Source organism: Chanos chanos, chromosome 1 (genome assembly GCF_902362185.1).
Source record: "Chanos chanos chromosome 1, fChaCha1.1, whole genome shotgun sequence".
NCBI classification, from domain to species: domain Eukaryota; kingdom Metazoa; phylum Chordata; class Actinopteri; order Gonorynchiformes; family Chanidae; genus Chanos; species Chanos chanos.
The window spans coordinates 39,903,780-39,918,099 of record NC_044495.1 but is presented as its reverse complement, the minus strand read 5'-3'; the positions used below and the strand labels follow the sequence as shown (position 1 = coordinate 39,918,099).

At 41.3% G+C, this 14,320-nt stretch overlaps 3 protein-coding genes across 3 annotated transcripts in view; 1 reads left to right on the top strand and 2 right to left on the bottom strand.

The window, feature by feature from the left end:
- Nucleotides 1-7,445, top strand: part of cep290 (centrosomal protein 290) — a 29,162-nt gene extending 21,717 nt beyond the window's left edge. Inside the window, exons 41-53 of the mRNA XM_030781517.1 lie at nucleotides 766-911; nucleotides 1,068-1,223; nucleotides 1,501-1,624; nucleotides 3,800-3,934; nucleotides 4,333-4,419; nucleotides 4,517-4,681; nucleotides 5,068-5,190; nucleotides 5,568-5,740; nucleotides 6,154-6,295; nucleotides 6,446-6,516; nucleotides 6,860-6,954; nucleotides 7,112-7,170; nucleotides 7,257-7,445. Coding sequence (XP_030637377.1) covers nucleotides 766-911; nucleotides 1,068-1,223; nucleotides 1,501-1,624; nucleotides 3,800-3,934; nucleotides 4,333-4,419; nucleotides 4,517-4,681; nucleotides 5,068-5,190; nucleotides 5,568-5,740; nucleotides 6,154-6,295; nucleotides 6,446-6,516; nucleotides 6,860-6,954; nucleotides 7,112-7,170; nucleotides 7,257-7,445 — 1,665 coding nt within the window. The remainder of the gene's footprint in view (nucleotides 1-765; nucleotides 912-1,067; nucleotides 1,224-1,500; nucleotides 1,625-3,799; nucleotides 3,935-4,332; nucleotides 4,420-4,516; nucleotides 4,682-5,067; nucleotides 5,191-5,567; nucleotides 5,741-6,153; nucleotides 6,296-6,445; nucleotides 6,517-6,859; nucleotides 6,955-7,111; nucleotides 7,171-7,256) is intronic.
- Nucleotides 7,446-8,192: 747 nt separating this feature from the next.
- Nucleotides 8,193-10,681, bottom strand: rlig1 (RNA 5'-phosphate and 3'-OH ligase 1). The gene is made up of 7 exons (XM_030785144.1): nucleotides 10,565-10,681; nucleotides 9,799-9,916; nucleotides 9,524-9,619; nucleotides 9,220-9,336; nucleotides 8,927-9,124; nucleotides 8,614-8,783; nucleotides 8,193-8,391 (listed from the first exon to the last, which is right to left on the bottom strand). Exons 1-7 carry the CDS (start codon nucleotides 10,652-10,654, stop codon nucleotides 8,203-8,205), a joined length of 978 nt encoding a protein of 325 aa, XP_030641004.1. The 5' UTR covers nucleotides 10,655-10,681; the 3' UTR covers nucleotides 8,193-8,202.
- A 757-nt stretch (nucleotides 10,682-11,438) lies between these two features.
- borcs5 (BLOC-1 related complex subunit 5) lies at nucleotides 11,439-14,048 on the bottom strand. The gene is made up of 5 exons (XM_030783396.1): nucleotides 13,818-14,048; nucleotides 13,554-13,650; nucleotides 13,104-13,247; nucleotides 12,832-12,989; nucleotides 11,439-12,424 (listed from the first exon to the last, which is right to left on the bottom strand). The coding sequence occupies exons 2-5, from the start codon at nucleotides 13,609-13,611 to the stop codon at nucleotides 12,197-12,199; spliced, it is 588 nt and encodes a 195-aa protein (XP_030639256.1). The 5' UTR covers nucleotides 13,612-13,650; nucleotides 13,818-14,048; the 3' UTR covers nucleotides 11,439-12,196.
- Nucleotides 14,049-14,320: the final 272 nt, after the last annotated feature.

The following is a 14,320-nucleotide window of genomic DNA, read 5'->3' as shown; positions in this document are numbered from 1 at the left end:
GTGTTTTAATCAGTCATTTCTTAGGAAGCAATGTTTGTGGATGTCAGCATTAATTTATTGTGTCATTTTTTTTTTTTAGAGGAGTGGAAACTATGTAATGTGGCAAGATGTTTTTGTTAAGTTATAATCAATCATGACTTGTGCGGCAATATGTTCACGTCAGCATTCATTTAGTCTGAAAAATGACCTGTCACCAGGAACTTGAGAGGCACTGATAAGACTTAGGTAGAATTTTATTACTCATAGTCTGAAAATGCCGATGTCACAGTCACTCATTTACCTACATATCACTGACCCAAACACACCCTGTCAAACTGTACAAAATTACCAAAAATATAAATGAAGACGAAGCCCTTGTTTAGTCCTTACATGTCACAGAAGGTTCCTGAATTTATCACATAGCCCCTTATTAACCCTAGATTCACTCCCACAAGATATTGAATCAAAGCAAAAAAGAAATAATCAGGAGACTAATGATCGAATGTATCTCCAAAATTTATTACGTAAAACCCAGAAATGACTTCACTTGCTGCTAAATTCCTTCACTCTGACACCTTTCACTGGTCAAACTCTCTGTAATTATTTTATTCCTAGTTTGGTTCATTGTCATGATTATATTATATTTATATTATATTATATTACATTCATTTTGTTTGTGTATACCTGTTTTATGCACAGCTCATTTGCATGTTTTCCCCCAGTCAGTCCTGTTTTAATGTACATGAAGTTGCACATTGTCAGTGAAGTAACTGTTTCTCTCTTCAGTCCTCCAAAGAAGAAATGATGAGGTGGGAGGAGGGTAAAAAATGGCAGGCCAGGATGGACAAACTACGGAATATTCTGAAAGAGAAGGAAAAAGAGATGGATGTGTTGTCCAAACAGCATGCCACATTGAAGGAACTCTACAACAGGTTAGATAAAACACACTAATCTTTACACCAGCTTTTTCGTTTCACGCATTTCAGACCACAGAAAGCCGATCTCTGCGACTTAAGCAGTATAGATTATACTCTCTGGTTACCTCTCAGGATGAAATCAGATTATTGGGTTTTGTCTGTATCCTGAAGGCTGGAACAGGAAAAGGCATCTTTGCAGAAAAAGCTGAGGAGCCGCGGAGTGACGGCAGACCAGGTGGTGGGAACACGGACGCTGGAATCTGAGAGAGAGGTAGAGGAGCTGAAGAGGAGGAACGCAGACCTGGAGCAGCTCATTCAAACCATAAAGTGAGTCTTTAGGTGTCTTAAAAGCTTCTGTAGAAGCATTTATGTTAAAGTAGTTCTGTTACTCCTCCAGTCAGAAACTCCTCATTTAAACAAACAAATTGGCGAGAGGTTTATAATTTTGATAATCTGAACATAAATGTTCATTCAGCGTGTGGTCATGTGGTAATGCTTGTAGTTTCACTTCAGCTCTTGCATCGTCGACTCCCCTGATTACTTATTCGGGATTTATTTAAGTTTTACCTCATCCTCACTGACCTTTCACCTGTGTGACCTGTAGACAGCAGCAGGCCTTACCTCGAGATGCGGCAATGGAGGATATGGCCCTGAGGAACCAGTACCTGGAGGAGAAGCTTCACTCCCTGGAGAATCAGTTGTCTAAGGAGCCTCCATCCAGGCCATCAGTAAGTGTCACCTTTCGCAGTGAGCTGTCTGCAGTCTGACAGTCAAAGCTTGGGAGGGATTTCTTGATGGGTTTGGTCTTCTAGTGACACTGAAATCTAAGTCAGCCGTGACGATCGTGATTGCTAGCAGCCACAGGAACAGTTAAATGGGTGAGTGAAAATTAGTGACCAGACTTAAGATGGCTTGAATTCTGGCTTGCTAGCAAAAGTCCAGTACCATGTTATCCACCTATTAACTGGTAAATATTTATCATCAGAAAATTGGTTTGAACTGCAAAAATCAAATGTAATGTCAGGTGCACACAGGCTCTGAACATTTTAAAACCTTATCTTACTTACTTAATTTTACCCGTTTGTAGAATACTTGCAGCACTGTCCCTAAGTCAGATGTAAAGCACTACTACCATTAACTGCTTGACTCCCCTGAAATGTTGTCACTTTTCAATCCACTCAGGAATTCTGTTTGGCCATCTGGCATGATAAACAAACTTTTAAGTGCACACAGATATATAAGGGTTGATCTTGTTTAAAATTTATTTTATTTATTTTAAATTGCATTAAGGTAAGGGTAGTGGAACTAGTAGGATTTCTGCTGTCTACACTCTTTCCAAATAAATTGCATGCTTTTTTTCCTTTTCCTAAATGTCTCTTGCACCCATCTCCTCAACTCTGAACTCTTCATATGAAGGATAAAAGTTCAGTCTCACCAACTCGTGCCAGACCATTGTCTAAAAAAGCTCACTCTACAACTTTTCACATCCTCGATGACAGCATGGCTAAAGATGCCCTGTCCTCTGTAACAAAAGATAATAGTGCCTCTCAGCAAAAGAGCAGGGGGGACCGTAAGGACACGTTGGATGGTCCACACATTTTGTCGAAGGGGCAAATGCTAGTCAAACAAAATAAAGGGACCCAGACCGTCACCATGACAGCAGACCGAGAAACAGCAGCTGAGAGTCAAACTGAAGGAGAGGTACACAAAACCAACTCTACAAGAAAAAGCAGCGATGCAGAACCAGAGCAGCTTACTGGAGCTGTCAGAGATAACGAGCAAGAAAAAACAGAAGCCGTGAAATCTGATGATGAGCGGATAGCAAACTCTGAAGAGCAAGAGGAGACAGACGTGGCAGCAGGTGAGCGAGAGAACGAGTGTATAAAAGAGAGTGAGACGGAGAAACCTGATGCTGCAGATAATGCTGATAGAGAAAGAGAGGAAGTACACGAAGCACTGCCAGTCCAGGAGAGAGCAGATGAAGGTCAGAAAGAGAAAGAGGAAAAACAGAGAACAAAAGGAGAGTATAACAAAAAGACACAAGTGACTAATGGCAAGGTTGAGGAGGTTAGCACACAGACAGAGCCAGACATAGATGCGCAGGACCTGCCAAAGGTTCAACAACAGGGGTCAGACCTGGAGGTACAAGAGGAGGCTGAAATTGTAGAAGGCCATGCTGAATTAACTGGTGCCTCAACCACTGAAAGAGAATTGTGTGTGACAGAGAATGATCAGGATTCACTGGCACCGTCAGAGCCCAAGAGACTCAAAAACAGCAACGTAGAAGCCAGTGTGGATCAGCACGACTCCTTAAAAGCCTCTGGTGAGCAGAACGGACAAACAGCTAAAGCCTCAACAGAAGCCGGAGAGGAGTCCGAGAACCGAGCGGGCGATGAGAAAACCGAAGAGTCCTTCGTTTCGGAACCGGACGCCGATCCCAGCGCCGCCGTCAGCGAAGACCCCCAGAGCTCTCCGATCAGAGAGCTCGACACCGACGACGTCACAGAGAACGAGCTCGACATCACAGACGACATTCTAGGGCCATTAGAGCATGAGGTCGTCACCAAGGACGCCAAGAGGGGGTCGAAAAAAAAACATAAACCTCACAGGTCTTTCAAGGTACAATAACACTGTGTTACTGTATTGTTGTAAGACCTTCCCGTCAATGAGCTAACGCTGAGACAGCAGAGATTGGCCATGTTAGGTCTTTTTTAGGCTTCCTGTTTGTGGTCCTCTGGCGTGCCTCTTGAAGACCCCCACCCCACCCAACCTCCACCCACCACTGCGCTGTAGTGACTTTACCCGCCGTGTCTCTTTCCAGTCCTCATCACTGAACCATGCTGTTAGTTTTAAACGGGTCTGTCCAGTTTGTCTCACATGTGGTCTCCTTGTTACGTTCACAGACTTCGGGCAGAGGCTCCGGCACCCCCTCTCAGAAAGAGCACGAGCTACAGAGAGAAAACCTGAAGCTGTCCTCCGAGAACCTGGAGCTGCGCTTACAACTGGAGCAGGCCAACAAGGATCTGCCCAGACTGAAGGTGCAGTTAAATTCTTGCTGGGTCAAGACTGGGTCAGGTCTGTCTAGCTGTAATTAAAGTCAATATAGTCATGTTTAAAAAAAAAAAAAAATAAAACAGAGCATTTGGATGAGGGGGGGCAGGTCCTTCCAGTCAAAGGTGGAATAGAGTTTTCTTCAGCGTTGCTTTACTTTTTTTTTATTTTTGCTGACACTCTTGTTCACATTAGAGGTCACACCAGTGCTTGAGGTTAATTCCCTCTCTTAAAGGCAAAGCAGCAGAGGCATTCTTGGGATTCCAATCTACAACACTGCAGAATTATTAAAGACCAATCTACTAGTCACCTTGGTCCCATAGCAACATAAACAAGACCCATCCGTGTTACCGTGACGTTGTTCTGTGCTTGTCTTCATGAGCAGGACCAGGTCACCGACCTTAAAGAGATGTGTGAGGTTTTGAAGAAGGAGAAAGCCGAAGCAGAGAGGAAACTCGGGCAGGTGCGCGGGGTAGGTCACGCCACACCCGTCTGGCGTTCAACTGTCGCCACTCTCAGCCGCACTCTCTCACGCACTCTACATGTAACCATTTCCTGTTCCTTTGCAGTCCGGCCGCAGTGGCAAGACTGTCCCTGAGTTGGAGAAGACCATCGGGCTGATGAAGAAGGTGGTGGAGAGAGTCCAGAGAGAAAACGAGGGTTTGAAAAAGACCTCGGCCACAGCAGCTCAGGAGCAGCTGGCCGAACTGGAGCGGGAACACGCAAAACTTAAGGTACATTTCCCTAATAATAATCTTAGGAGTAATAATAGTCATATTCATATTGTTTCTGTCTCCACGTGTGCTGCTCTGATTTGTTGACATAGAAATGACAGATAGATGGATGGCAGATGGCTTTTGAAATTTGTTAAGACAAATGTATCAGCAGACTTTGTTTTCCAATAATTCTCTTATTGTCAGTTGTCGCTGGGTGTAAAGGAACTAATGCACCTCGTTTAGTAACTAGCGCCGTAGAATACGGCTCTTGTTAAATTACTTTAAATCATTTTATTTAAAATGTTAATGAATAGAGGAATGACGCACTGATGATTATGTGTGCTATAACAGCACTTAGAAGTGTGAAACACATCTACAATGTCTTCTTTTCCCCTCTGCTGTAGTCTGAGTACAACAGACTGAAGACACAGACAGAGGCACAGATAACCGCAAGACTTGAAACAAGAGCAAAAGGAGTAGAGAAAATCGTGATGGAAAATGAACAGCTTCGCAAAAATATTAAAAAGGTAAACAATGTTTATATAGATTAGGCTATTTATGATATGACCAATGTATAATAGTTCATTTATATTAATTCATTTATATTATTCATGAATTTTTTTAGCGTAGGCAACATCTTCAAGTCTATGTCCCCTTAAATGGCTCTACATTTTTTAAGCGCATCAGAATTTCAGGCATTTTTCCCCATGTCTGTGATATTTTCCTTGCCACTCTACCATATAGTCAGGACTGCTAATAGGAATCCTAATAAACTTCTTTGGACAGTCATGGAATAGACTGCTTTGAATAATCAAAACAGTACAGTATATTTTGATTTTTGTTTATGAGACAGCACTATTCACTTTCCATTATCAAAATACATCCTCATTTTATACCACCACAGGAGACGGAGGCTTGTGAAAAGCTGCGTGTTGCCAAGGCCAGTCTAGAGGTGACCAATGAGAGACTGCAGGCAGAGCTGGAGGAGGCCAAACAGAGAGTTCTGCTGGCCCGGGCCACAGGGTCGTCCAAAGAAGTGCCCGAGAGCAAAAACTGGAAATCCACCGTGGTAACAAGGTGCCTTTACTCAGTGACATTTAACACTGAACCATCTGTTTATTTCTGCATCAGATCCTTTACAGCCATCAGCTCTCACAGAGCTGTATGGTAATCTATACAAATCCACTCAGATCCTCATCCCTACTATGTCTGCATTTAGTGCTAAGGCAGTGTGAGTTCTCAATGCAAACTATTGATGACTTTGAAGAGGTGCAGAGCCCTAGCTCAAAGCAAACACGTTGTAGGCATTTAGACATAATTTGGACAAACTACTCATCCTGTCATCAGCACATCCAGCAGCTGTCATCACTTTTCATACATGTCTGAGGTTACGACTGTTTACATTTCCAGTCCGGCGTACAACATGCGAGTGCGGTGAGTGAGTAGTATTGAGTGACATACACAAACTTCTCACTTTCCTTTGCCAACAGGTTATTTGAGACTAAAATGAAGGAGCTCGAGAATGAAGTCTCCCAGAAGAACTCCCGTCTTTCTGAGCTTCAGCTACAGCTGAGAGAAGCCAAAGAGAAGGATCAGGACACTCAACGTGTCATCACTGAACTTAAAGAGCAGGTAAGACTTCATTCATCGTGCATTCATCCCGCCATGCATAACTGTCAATCATCTGAGGGGAATCTTTTCTAACCACAACACTGATAAAAAACTTCAGTCAATACGTGTCCCTTTAACTGAATAATTAAGATTACTGATCTTCCTTTGCAGATGCAGCTCCTCAAAAATTTTCCCGCAGGGGCGAAAAAAGACGACCTTTTCAGGGAGTTCCAATCCACAAGGTAATGTCAACCCACTCAAGCAAAATAATCAAAGTAATATGAACCCCCTCAAACAAAATAATCAAGGTAATGTGAACCCCCTCAAGCAAAATAATCAAGGTAATGTCAACCCCCTCAAGCAAAACAATTAGTCATTTATAGGGGAAAAGACAGAGTAAACTGAAGTGATGTTTTTAAGATGCGCCAATTACAAAATGTCTTTCAAAAATCCCTTCATTTGTCAGAGTATGGGGACACATCAGTCAGCTGTACTCACTGGTAGACCATGATCAAAACACATTACAAAGTTGTTTTGTGGAAAAATATCCGGTCTTGCATCCTTCATGCCTTACACTGTGTTTAGATTGGCCAATAATAAACTGGAGAAGGAGAAAGCTGCACTTCTTCAGAAGCTTCAGATGTATGAAGAACAGTTTGGGACCAGTATGTCTGGACCAGGTGAGACAGTTTAATGAGATGATGGACTGTCAAAAACATTCATATCTTCATATAAATCTAAAAAAAAATACTGAACTGCCCACATGTGCAATGGGCCTTCACATGACATTAAGGCTTTGTAAAACTGTGAAAAATTCATGCTCAATTTGTTCTTTAGGATACACAGAGCTCCAAGCACAGATGAAGGCAGCAGAAATTGAAAAACAACAATTACAGGTACCACATACCACTATATCAAGTCGGTATATCAAAGTGTCTGGTCAACTCAAATTTAAACTGATGTTATGTTTTATGTTTTTGAGGATGAAGTGAGGAAGCTGAAGAGAGAGCTGGAAAACTTTGACCCGACGTTTTTCGAGGAACTTGAGGACCTGAAGTACAATTACAGCGCAGAGGTGAAGAAGAACATCATTTTGGAGGAACAACTGAAAAAGCTGAGCGATCGATTCGGAGTGAGCGTAGATATCCCGACAAACGTGTCCATCAGTTAACGATGGATGTCTGTGCTTGAATAGAATGGACCATGTAGAGAACATAGGACTTTTGTCTCCTCTTAAATGCTACCAAGTCTTGTGGCCTTACAGTCAATGTGTATTTGTTCACGTTCTACAGAAAATGTTCTTTTTTTTTGTCTTTTGACAATTGTATTGTGATTGTCACAACTGCTTTAGAGATTTAAATAAAGCTTAATTTATGTGTGCATAATGTACAGTTTCAGAATAAAAAAATGTTTGAGGATCAAAGAAATGTGAGGTCTTTTAAAGCTATGGGGACACAAATTGATACACTTCAGCTGGTGCTTAAACCAACTTGCAAACTTTTTATTGGCCAATTTTTTTTTCCTAACGGAAGACAATACACATTGTAGTGTACTATATTCTTCATGTCTAGCTGTGAAATTACCACAAGCTTTCTTGGCATGCTGCAGGATGGAGTTCAACTTTACATAACTGAATAAATAAAATTCAAACAACCGAGCTCTATCCCAAGAGAAAAGGGGGAAAATTTCACAGCTTTAAGTAAAATCAGCATCATTCATGTATTAAACACCTGCTTTAGTCAGTTCTAGGAAGTGAATATACAGGATGTCTGTATCTGTGAAGAAGTTACAATTTAAAATTGACATCTTCGTCCACTTGGCCATCTCCACCCAAAGGCAAAGGTTAAGTTCATAAGACTTTTTAAGTAAACAGGAAGCAATGGCAGTAATGTAGGAATGTTCTGCATTTCTTGGATCTGTCCTCTTGATCAGGCCTCAAACTGGATGTCCTGAATACAATTGAAATGTTGTCCGCTGAACCTTGAGAGAACTGTAAATAAAGATTTCTGCGAGTCTTTGCTGTCGTTGTCGGACTTTTCCACGTGGATAACCACAGGCCTAGTGGCAAGCACCGTAGCTCCATTAGGCCATTTCAAGCCCAGGTGATGACGATGAACCTGAAAGACCAAACAACAACTGTGATTAGGTCTTTATCATAAATTAACACGGTCGCTTGCCAGGAACAATTAACAAAGAGAGATGCTGTCTAACTACCAGAACAGTGCTGCTCTGGTGAAAACATAGACTTAAAGAATAATATCAATAAGCCCAAACATAACATTTAGCTAAAAATGACTAGTCAGAGAGAGTACTTGAAGGGACATTTCATTTGACTTTACCTTCACCAGAGTCCCATCATTACAGTGCCAAACTATTCCCTCCACGCGTCCTTCGTGACATCCCTGAAACCAGGAATGCAGCGCCTGGTACTCTACCAGTGGAGCGTTCCTAATCCTCAGCACGCCGTGGGGCACCAGAAGGTGGATCAGATGTTTCTTACTGCCCAAACCTAGGGCACAACACAGTCATTTAGCAGGCAGCAGTATTTCACTGGTAATGTACATTCTTAGAACGCATTTTAACAACTCACGGAGGACAAGTATACAGATCTGAGGAATCACAGATGCATGGCTTGGTCGAAGTCATACTCACTGTACGGGTTGCCGTTAACATTGGTTCCAATGAGCTCCAGCGTTTGCTCCATGAGCTCGGACAACGGAACATTGATGATTTCAAGCAAATCCTCATCCTCTGGATGTGGCCTGAGAACTAGAGCTTCCCCTGCTTCGTAGTTTACCACAGAGGCATGCCAGCAATACTGTTTGTTTTCGTTGTCAACTGGGACCCATCCTTTAACATCGAATTACACAATGCAGTTAGCAGTCTGTTGTTCACACGCGTATGACGACACTGAGGATATAGGGTGAAAAACGAGCTGACCTAACCTGGGATGTGTCCGTGTTCATCTGGAACAGGTTGGCCGTTTTGATGTTGGACGCCGTGAGCTGGGATCCAAGAGTCAGGCACCGCTCTGAAATCCTCGTCTACATTCCAAGTGAAACCTGAGCAAACGCAGATTCCCGATAAAATTGACTGATAGATTACCAGTGATTCGAAGACTGTAAACCGAATTACAACCCGTTACAGCAGTGTTTTCGAGTACCCAGAAACAGTCATTCTACCGTGAAGATGAAAGCCACTGTATAATTGAGAATGAAGTGCTCGAAATTTAATGGAGATAGTGATTACCTTTAGTACTCTTCTGAGAATACTGGTACTTTTTGAACCTCTTGTCCGCTTGCTTCGTTGGTTTCCTATCCAAGCGAGCCCAGAGGTATGGCTCTCCTTTAAAAGAACCAGCCATCAGCTCTTCCTCGCTCATATAAATAATGCATTTAGTAAGGGCGTATAGTCTACTTGCTTCGTGCATTAATCGAAAGGTACAGGTTCTAAAACATTTGATAATTTTCCATTACATCGACAATTGGAATTTCGACGTTAATTAACTGAGAAGGATCTCAAACCTTTATAGGTTGTGACATAGCAGCAAGTGCCATCGACTTTCTCCGTTGCAAGTGCGCTGTAAACGTCTGCGTTGAGTGCTATCGGATTCAAATTTTCTGTCGCTACTACCTGAAACAACTGCACACGGGAAAGGGGGTGTGTTCGTTAAAACGGGCCAAAGTATTCGTCGCATTTATCACACATATCACAGTTATGCTGATAACCGTTATCCTGGGGCGGGGAGACGTGTCTTACTGAGTATTTGGGGCAGCCCTGCTGTAAAGGGTCAGTATTTCATAAAGCCAGTCTTAAGGGCCCAAAGTGCTGCAAATTTTGATCTAGTCCGCTTTTGCCACTGACAATCAGAGACGGATTAACGCCGTGTTTAGGCAAAACTATACGGCGGTGAAACCCAGAGACTGGAAACTAGAAACAGAGTTAAAGTTAACCGGCTAATTAAGGTGTCGATTCTTGTAATCTAATAATAATCGGCATGTATATCATGGTGACAGAGGTTAAACAAATGGTTTGTTGGATTAAAAAAAAAAATTAAACACAGCATCATGCCGAAACATCTGAAATAACAGTATCACCTAATAAAAATAAAACAATGACGACATGCGTCCCTGTTCAAGTAGCCATGTTAGCTTGCTAGCGCATGCTGCGTGTTAATGTTACTGCAACACGCACCTGGTTAGATGTTCATCATTGCTGTATGACAGGTAAAGCAGATTTAAAACTCTCGGAACCTTAATGTTACAGAACCACTAAAATTTAAGCACTTACCTGACACTCGCGTTTTCTGGATGGTTCATCTCTCACTTCGGTTAAGAAAACGCATGGGATCTTTTGCTGGACAGAGCCAAGGCGTCGCATAATGGTTTTTGTTGATCTGCCCTAACTGTATCAACAAATGACGGACCAAATAATTCAGACGTCGTAATCTGGCGGGTAACATCCAGGAGACGTAAACAAATTGATTTGTTATCTACCTACCATATTTTAAGGCGTGGGCTTTCGGAGCTTTTTATCGCCACCTGTAGGACTGGAGAGGGTCACTTCAAAATAAAAGGAAAACTGCCAAAGCCATGGAAGTCTTACAAACAGGCGATGGCCCAGCTAACCGATTTTGTGACCGAGATAGTATGTTGTAATGCCAAAACTGTAAAGATTACAATGACTACACCGCTGAAATATAGGTAACTCTGTCCAAAGTTCATCGTGATCCAAAATTACCAAAACAAATGACGTAATAAGTTTTCTTTAGTAATGTACAAAGGTTAATTTCAGTTGTCCCACAGCTCTGGCTAAATGGTCTTACAACTTAATTGCTGATTAAAAATTCTCACAGCTTAACCCTTCTTTTGTAGTTAAACCTTATATAAATTAAACTGAATATATTTATATTCAAATATATACTTATATCGATGACTTTACAACTTACATTCACCTAAAGCTACTCATAGTATCCTTCTTACAAAAGGGTACAGCAAATTATCATCTTTTTTTTTATCTACTATCCATTATTAACCAATAAACACACAAAATGGACGTATTCTGCATTGCTTTGTTTTATGGCGCAGACATAAGCATGTGTGACATAGCGTTTTGCTTCTCTCAGATCAGTTATTACAAGGCTGTTTGTATATAACCTCACGTGTTTTTTTTTAGTGCACACCGCTGTATTAGAGGTGGCTCATATATTTAGAGAATGTTCACAACATGTGAAGTTAAATAAGACAACACAATCAACATTATTAGAATTATTCTTCAAGGTAATTGTACTGAAACACCCTGATTCTCAGAAGCGAACAAAATTCAAACTCTTTGTATATTAACTTCAGTAAAACCAGCGGATGCATGACATGAAAATCAGCACATGATATTATTTACTATGATATTATTAACTTATGAACAACTTAAGAGAAAACATGTTTTTGCACAATAATAACCAGAGCTGCCTATTTACATTTAAGTTTATTCTGACAACAAACATTTTCTTTCTTTCATGTTCTTTTTTCTTTTAACAGGGGCTTACCACTAGGGTTATGACCATGTACAATCAGTTTCAATAGTTATTGCACATGGTCAGGTATGTAAACGTCAAACTCAGATATGCATCAGAAATGAACCTGTTCTTTCACACAGTTCATCTTTCATCAGTTAATATGAATCAAAGCCAAGTTAGCACGTGAATTCATCGTGTTTTTTTCATAATGAGATTCTTCCACCTGTGCTTACATCATTTCATTCTGGGGCATTGACTATCATCAACCGTCTTGTTACAAATGTATTAGGACAACGCACAGCTGTGTCACAATAAAAGTCCTCTGGTGAGGGGTTTCAAGCATCATTTTCCATGTTATGTAACAAAGAGGTCTGTGGCGTTCTGTGGCTGCAGAGTCCTAAGGGGTGTCTCTACCTCGCCTCTCCATCCGGCTTCATGCTGAAAGGTTCCAACCGTTCACTCTCGGGCAGCATGTTGTTGAGACGCTCCATCAGAGGAATGGTCTGATCAATGCCCATCTGGATACGCCGAAGAATCATGGACATCTCGTTGACCTTCTGGATCTGCTCTGCATATTTGGCGTAGCGCTTTTGCCTGTCCTGCATGATGCTAAAGAGGGTCTCCACAGACAGGTCCATCTGATTGGTGCATATGGGGAGAATCAGCTCATCAGGGTCACAGAATTCCACAAAAAAAAACCCTCAACTGTGCACCATAATACATATGGTATCTTCCATACAGTGTACCTTAAATCCTCTGTGTTTTTGGGAGGTTTGGTTATTTCTTTTGATACAGTCCAAACTAGTTTGAATTCTAATTTTAATTCTGTTGTAGTGCCTTAATACTATACCACTCTAAATATTTTAAATATCATTTTGACAGAAATGATAAATTAAGCCCCCCCCTACCCCTCCCCACCAAGAAAAAGTCTTACAACCATAATCTTTAAAGCCATAAAGTTCATTAACATAAATGCTATTTCTCAAGGTTACTGCCAAGCCACGGCTTCTGTATCCACATTGTGAGACTGTAGTTTGAGGTGTACCTCTTTAATCCTCTTGACCAGGGCATTCTGGTCAAAGGCCACAGCCTCTGCACACTGGTGCAGGTGATCCTGATAGCGTACACAAAGCTGCAGGACCTGAACAGAGTCCAGCTTCTCCAGATTCACACTGCTAGGGGACGTCTGTCCACTGAGGACACCTAAAGAGAGGAAAGGAACTTCATCACTTCTGCTACAACAACATGAGAAAGGTAATGTAACAAAGTTAAGTCATTTAAGGATGCATTCCTAAGGATGCATTTAAAGATGCTCACCTTTCAAAAGTGGCTGAAAGGTAGGAATTTCTTGTAATTTGATGACGTCAGGGTCATTATGAATGTTGCGTAATAACTGTGTTCCTTGCGCGACCACCACTATATCATCCATTTTGGCTCTTTGCTTCGCCGGCGAAGGTACAACTGAAAAATTCACGCGATACTGAGTTACTGCGTTTGCAAAAGTGCAATACGTGCTTGACATGAGAGAAAGGAAGACATGTTTGATGAACACTTGACACAGTCATCTCACTTGAGTTCTAAAATTAATTTCCTATTAACTACAAAAAAACTGCGACAGATAAACAACCGCTGCAATTACTGGAGAGTGCGCAATTAGCTCCACATTCTTCATGCACCATCCACTGTATTCCATTTATAACATCCTGTAACGCTTAATTTATTTATTAATTATATATTCTATAATAGAGAGAGATCACTGTGGTTTACCCGTGGCATTGTAATCCGAATGCTTATTCTCCGAATCTCCACTTTGCTCGGCGCCCATGATGCGAACAAATCCACTGATCGAGAAGACAACACCTCACTGCACCCCACAAAATACATAATATTTTTTATTGGTAAGACAATGCAGGAGTACATTAGCAAGGATCTAAGCAAATTACATGGGAATCTATTGTAGTAGGCAGCCAGCTAACTGTTACTTCTCAGACTGCATGAAATACAAAACATTGTGAGCATGATTTAATTTACCTCCCTCGTTTGTTTGTCGTCCTTCAAGATTAATTCAACACTACCAAATCTCCGATCGGTGCGCGTCTTCCAGTTAAAATTTGAACACAGCGATTCGAACTGAGGTGTGGGTGTTTGGTAAAGCTGATGAGGCTAGCTAATTAATTTCTTTGTATTTGCTGTCACAGCCATTCAAATTCAGTCTGACAGGCGACAACAAAGAAAAATACTAAGCGGGTTTAAGCTTGTCTACCTATAAACATAAATTTTCTAAAAGCAAAACTCAGAAATTGTTACGTTCTGTGATGCAATGCTTCGCCTTAGGTTTACAGAAGTTGAAGCTAACGAAACTTGTGATGTACCCAGTGAAATCACGAGACGCAGAATGATGACGTTATTTGTTTACGTGTAATATGAACCAATCGTCATCGACTGGCGTAAAAACAAATCATTTTTTAATTTTTGCATTCCAGCTACTAGTGGGTTATCCCATTTATTGCATATATTGGTGAAAATGTATATTT